The following is a 6538-nucleotide window of genomic DNA, read 5'->3' as shown; positions in this document are numbered from 1 at the left end:
GTCTTTGCTTACGTGTAACATGTAAGCCTGTGTGTATGTGTGTTTTCTTTCCTGAGGTTGCAGATTTGATGTTTTTTCTGTTTGTTCCTGTGCTAATATCACTTTGAATCAGTTGTTAGTATAAAACATTTATTCTTTAATAATAATTTATTATATATTTGCTGAAGATCTACTATATCATAGACAGGATGAGAAGTGTTCTGTAAGCATCTCGTTGAACACCTTAGCTCCTGCTTTTGGTATGAGTTATTAGATCCCATTTTCAGCTGGGGAATCTGAGAGTTCAGAGAGTTTGTGCCATATGCCTTAGGTCAGGCATCTAGTAGATGGCAGAGATGTTGTTTGTGAGGCTCACTAAAGCATAGGAAGCTTTTGTTTTCCCCAGGGGTCCTTTTCAAAGCAATGTGATGAAAACCTCATTATCTGTTAAGGATGATATTATTCTTTTTCTAATTTCATGTTCATAAAGATCTCTCAAAATGCCCTTCCATCCTGAATTCTTAGAAACCTGGTTTTAAATATTTGGTATTCTTTTGGAACATGAAGGTTTGCTTTACAGTATGTGCTCTCGGTATCCATGACAGGCACAATTTTACATTTTTTAATGAAACATCATTTTCCCATCACATTTTCTCTTTAGTTATCTCCTGTTAATATGGTCTGTGTAACCACAGGATATTTTCAAATAAGTAGTAGGCAGAGTTCCTAATGAAGTAACACTAGTATTTCTTCCTGAAAATGTTGCTAAACTCTACCACCAGATGGCAGCATCAGCTTATCAATCACAATAAAAGTCTATTGCTTCCTTTAATAAAAGCATTGTTAAGATGCTCTGCTTCACTAGTTGTTAGGGAAATGCAAATGACAACTACAATGAGATACCACCTCACACCTGTTATCATCAACAGGACAAGTAATAACAAGTGTTGGAGAGGTTGTGGGGAAAAAGGAACCCTACACACTGCTTTCCACTATGGAAAACAGTATGGTAATTCCTCAAAAAATTAATAATAGAATTATCGTATGACACAGAGATCCTTTTTCTGGGTATCTACTCCCCAAATCGAAAGCATTATTTATTTGTAAAGATTTGTAAAGATTTATTCACCCCAATGTTCGTTGCAGCAGTTTTCACAGTGGCCAAGACATGCAAACAACAGAAGTGCCTTTCGATACAGGACTGGATAAAGATGATGTGGTGCATGCATATACAACTGAATATTACTTAGCCATAAGAAAAGATGAAATACTGCCATTTGAGACAATACAGATGGATCTTGAGATTATCATGCTAAGCGAAATAAGTCAGACAGAAAATGCTGAGAAATTAAAATTTCACTTGTATGTAGTCTATAAAACTGAAAGCAACAAATGAACAAGACAAACAAACAGAAACTCATAGATACAGATAGCAGTTTAGTGGTTATCAGAAGGAAAGGGGAGAGGGGAAAGGTGGTTAAGGGTAAATGGGGTCAAATATATGATAATTAAATAACATTTAACCTTGTGTTGCAAACACAACTGCAATATACCTATGATATATTATTGAGTTGGACATTTTAAATCTGTATAATTTCATTACCAATGTCACTCCAATAAATTTAATTTTAAAAAAGCCACATGGGAGGCTTTAAATAAGAACTGACACTTAGAAGTCCAAATTCTTCTACCAATTTGAAAAGCTTTTGCAAGGTGAAGAGAAAAAGAATAACATATTTAACAAGATATGAAGATACAAATGATATCAAAAACATAAAGTAAAGATTCAAAAATAGATGTTATGTGTATGTTTATGATGGTCAGATAATTGAAGCAGAAGGGATGATCAAAGCTACAGAATGTTTTCTAAGCTAACAGAGTCAAGTAGTAGGTTCATAATTTTCACCGTTTTAGACCAAAATCAAGAAGAGGAAGCCCACAAATCCTAGAAGAGATTTTTCAATTGTAAGATTAAGAAAATAATTATTTTCTTAATAATTAGTCAAAATGTGCTATACCCCCAAAAGGGAGAAAAATCAATTCTCAGTCCTCTGAGAATATTATAATTAAAAATAAATGAACAAAAGAGCAACATCTAAAGGGTCTTCAGGGGAGTAATAAATATTACATATTTAAAAGTAGCTAAGAGAAGATTTTAGAAGTCTTCATCACAAGAAAAACTTTTTTGGTAACTATATATGAAACGAATGTTAACTAGGCTTATAGTGGTATATTTTTGCTATATATTCTAAGATTGAATTATTATGATGCACATGGGAAACTAACATAATGGTCTATGTCAATTATATTTCAATAAAAAATTTTTTCAGACATAGGGTCAACAGAAAGTCAGTATCAAGAATTAAGGTCTCTTAGGAAAAAATCGCTTTAAAGAATGTGATGACGTGTTAAGAAATTAAGAAGAAAACAAAACAAACTAAACAAAACCTTCTAGAGTAGAGAAGTGCTACATGCTGAAGAACTTGTAGTTTTTCCATTACTAGGGCTAGAACCAAAATTCAGGTTTCCACATGGACTCTTTTTTGACAAGCTCATGCTGTTTGTGTTGCAGGAAAAACATCACCCTAGAGCTTTTTTGTTTTATTTGTTTTCATTTCTTAGCAATAAAGAATGTATTACCTTGGCCATATGCTAACAGTTCAGAGATAATCTGCTAAGGTTTAACGACCAGTAAATATGTCATCAGAAGTTATACTTTCCCAGCCTTAGCCCACAATAGTTACATATTTTGGACATGGTCTTGGAAAAATTATGCCTTTGGGAATCCGTGGTAAATGCTAGATCTGGGGAAAGTCCATTTTCTGCATTCTTAGCCCTTGTTCCCAAGGTATTAATGCAGAGGAGAGGGGGCCCTACCCTGTCTGTGCTACTTCACTGTACAAAGAATTCCGTGGCTTTTCCTTACTTAGCCTGGAACTAGAGGTAACTGAGAGTCTACATCCAGTAGACAACAAACATAAAATTATCAGAAAGCAGATCTCATTGGACTTACCGAGGATATGAAGCAAAACTATAATTGCGCTTTCCCTGAGTGGCCTCGTTCCCAAGATATGGTTCGCTTTGGGGACACATCATCTTCAATAACAACAACAAAGAAAAAAATGGTGCAACTATTTCAGGAAACTGTTATCACACCCGTGAAGACTCTGAACATGTTTTACAGTGGAGTTGTTAAAGATTTTCTTTTGGGAAGAGGATAAGGAATAAAACCACATGAATATTGAAAACTCTGCCCCATTCTCTGTGTGAGGGTAGCCATGTTGAAGGAAGTAGTGAAATCTAAGAAACTGCGCTCATTTTTACTTTAGTTTTGTCATCTTTGAAGAAGGGGGAGCCCATCAGAATGTAAGTTGAGATCTTCCAAATCATCTTCTGTTCTTCTTTCTCCTTGATTTTTATCATGTCCAAGAGAACATAAATCATTTTAAGTAAACTTGAAATAAATTGTACATTAAGTTCAAAAGCATAATCCTCACCTTTTTTGGATGTGGAGCAAAATTTAAGAAGAGGTACTTACTGTAGAGATAAATTTAGTCTCTGTAGCTGGATCAAACTATAATCACATAAGTATAAAAGTGGATAGAGATAATTGAACAGCAGGGTAAGATGAAAAGATAGCAGTGAATTCTGCTTCATCCTTGTCTAAAGCAACTGGGTGATTTCCTTGCTAAGGAAAGGCTTGCAGATTGTATGGAAATTATCCTAGTGCTCTGAACTTGAGAGCCGGTTGTGTCTCCCATTCTGCGTGGTTTGACTTGCATGAAGCAGTGTATTCTATGCTAAGCACCAAATGGAAAAGAGAAACTGAGAAATAAAATGTGCATAGAGTGGCAGAAAGCCTGGGCAGGTGTAGAAATCAAGACTGGTAGAGAAGACGTTAGGAGCGTCAAGTGACTGTCAAGTGGAAGACTGACATATAGTGCAAGAGGTGAGTATGATGGGTAAACCGTTTGACTGGCTATCCCATCTTCCTTTTTAATTCCCCTGAAGCAAAGGGTGTAATGTAAACTGTGTTTTTGACCCCATAGAATGCCTGCCTTGCTAAAGGTAAATAATACATTTCAAATTAGAAAACTGAAGAAAAGTATCTAGCATTAAGTATGATGCTGGACTCCAATATTTCTGGGCTGATGAAAAGTTTTAAAGCAAAGTATAGTGATTTTCTGGGCACTTGTACGTTGGTTCTCTCATGCTTAGTGGAGGAGAGTTCTCAGAGATTAGAGGACAAAAGTTTGAGCTATATTGAATGAATGACACGTTTAAGGTTCAGAGAGATCAGCTGACTTGACCAAGGTCTCCCTTACAGGGAGTGACATAAGGATCTACAGAAGATACATAGATGGGAGAATCTAGGCTCTTTTGCACATTTCTTCCTAGTACTGTGTCCATAAAGGTGATACATAAACTCAACATTTCCCATTATCTTATGGGCTTCTCACTAATGACCATTAGCTATAAATGGGGAACCAACAACGTATTGCCCTGTACTCATAGTGGAATGAATTTTAGATTTCTTCAAAATGAATGGAATTGTGAAAATATAAGAAACTTTTCTGCAGTGTCAGAAAGAGCAGTCCATTTTGACAGATTTGTCAAAGTCCACCTCTACCAGTCGCTAGCATTATGAATGTGGATATTGAGTCTCAATTTCCCTCCTATATAAAGTAAGAGGATGATATTTAGCCTGCAGGGTTATTAAAAAGAGTATGTAAGTGAAAAATACCAACAATATTTGTGCACTTATTTAGTTGCTTACTAAGACTGTGCTAAACGCTTCAGGTGTGCTATCTTATCTAACCCTCACAATAATTTGCAAGGCTGGTATTGCCATTATTTCTGGTTTCTCAGAGAAGAAAAACAACTTTCCCATGGTCAGAAATGGTGGAGTCCGGAGCAGTTGGAGAGTATGCACTTGGACTTAAGTTATGATCACAAGTACACAGCATATGTCCTGAAAATGAGTGGCTGCTCATATCTTCTCTAGCTTGCCTCACTACCACTCTCCTGCATCATTTCACCAGGTGTGTGGCGACCTTTTGAACTCAGGTAAAGTTTGCTGAAGTGGGAGTTAATAGACATCTACTGTGAAATCGCCTCTGCTAGCAGTTAATTATGGAACCTGAAACATCTGCTCGTCTTTTCTGGGCTTCCATTTTTTTATCTGCATATCGATGGCATCTACAGAGTCTTACATAGTATAGTTGATCTTGTGCAGGAGTCTACATTTCCCTTTTGTTTCTCCAGCTGCAGCAGGCAACTAACTCATATTGTCCCGTACACTCTTCCAGTTTCTAGTCAGTTTTTGCTGTGTCCCATTTTCGAAGACATGTTTTTCAAATCTGTTATCACTCCTCTGCTCTTCTAGTGGACACCCCAACCAGTCAATGGCCAGTGAAAACTACACCAGGGTCACCGAGTTCATTTTCACAGGTTTGAATTACAACCCCCGAATGCAGGTCTTCCTCTTTCTGCTCTTTCTGAGTTTCTACATCATCAACCTGACAGGAAACTTGGGTATGATTATTTTGATACGGATCGATTCCCGCCTTCACACTCCTATGTACTTTTTCCTCAGCCACTTGTCCTTTGTGGACATCTGCTTCTCCTCAGTCGTGAGCCCCAAGATGCTCACTGACTTCTTTGTGAAAAGGAAAGCCATCTCTTTCTTGGGCTGTGCTTTGCAGCAGTGGTTCTTTGGGTTCTTTGTGGCGACAGAGTGTTTCCTCTTGGCGTCCATGGCCTATGACCGCTATGTAGCCATCTGCAACCCATTATTGTATTCTGTTGCCATGTCCCAGAGACTCTGTATCCAGCTGGTGGTGGGTCCCTATGTCATCGGGTTCATGAACACCATGACTCATACAACCAATGCATTTCGTCTCCCTTTTTGTGGCCCCAATGTCATCAATCATTTCTTCTGTGATATGTCCCCCCTGCTTTCCCTTGTGTGTGTTGACACTGGGCTCAATAAGTTGGTAGTTTTTGTCGTGGCTGGAGCTGTGGGAGTCTTCAGTGGTGTGACCATCCTGGTCTCCTACATTTACATCCTCACTGCCATCCTGAGGATCGACTCTGCCAATGGGAGGCGCAAAGCCTTCTCCACCTGCTCTTCTCACCTGACAGCCGTCTCCATTCTGTATGGTACTCTTTTCTTTATTTATGTGCGACCTAGTGCAAGTTTCTCCTTTGACATCAATAAAGTGGTGTCCGTGTTCTACACAGCAGTGATCCCCATGTTGAACCCACTTATCTACAGCCTGAGGAACAAGGAAGTCAAAGATGCCTTGCACAGGACTGTCGCTAAGAGGAAGTCTTGTAGGGCCTGAATTCTTACCAGAAAGAAAGTCGCAGGGAGAAATCTAAATGGACAAACTAGTGTGGATTGACATCCCTTTGTCCATGCATCCATCTAATTATTCATTCATTTAGTCAATTCGTGTAGATTCATTAAGTCCTGTGTGTGATCTTTTCTCTGTCATATACCATTAATATAGTTCAAACCATAAATCTTTGGTTCTCTTGGACACCTCACAGCCCA

General features: G+C 38.0%; 1 protein-coding gene across 1 annotated transcript; it reads left to right on the top strand.

Annotated features, from left to right (window-relative positions):
* The first annotated feature begins 5384 nt into the window (after positions 1 to 5384).
* Positions 5385 to 6326, top strand: LOC107499191 (olfactory receptor 1009-like). The gene has a single exon (XM_016123138.2). The coding sequence runs from the start codon at positions 5385 to 5387 to the stop codon at positions 6324 to 6326; it is 942 nt and encodes a 313-aa protein (XP_015978624.2).
* The last annotated feature ends 212 nt before the right edge of the window (positions 6327 to 6538 follow it).

This window comes from Rousettus aegyptiacus, unplaced genomic scaffold (assembly GCF_014176215.1).
Source record: "Rousettus aegyptiacus isolate mRouAeg1 unplaced genomic scaffold, mRouAeg1.p scaffold_m13_p_5, whole genome shotgun sequence".
Taxonomy (NCBI): domain Eukaryota; kingdom Metazoa; phylum Chordata; class Mammalia; order Chiroptera; family Pteropodidae; genus Rousettus; species Rousettus aegyptiacus.
The sequence above is the reverse complement of the archived record's forward strand: the minus strand, read 5'-3'. Positions and strand labels throughout refer to the sequence as shown.

What these genes read in the sequence shown, in the direction of transcription:
- LOC107499191 (XM_016123138.2), top strand. Translation starts at nt 5,385, where the DNA reads ATGGCCAGTGAAAACTACACCAGGGTCACCGAGTTCATTTTCACAGGT.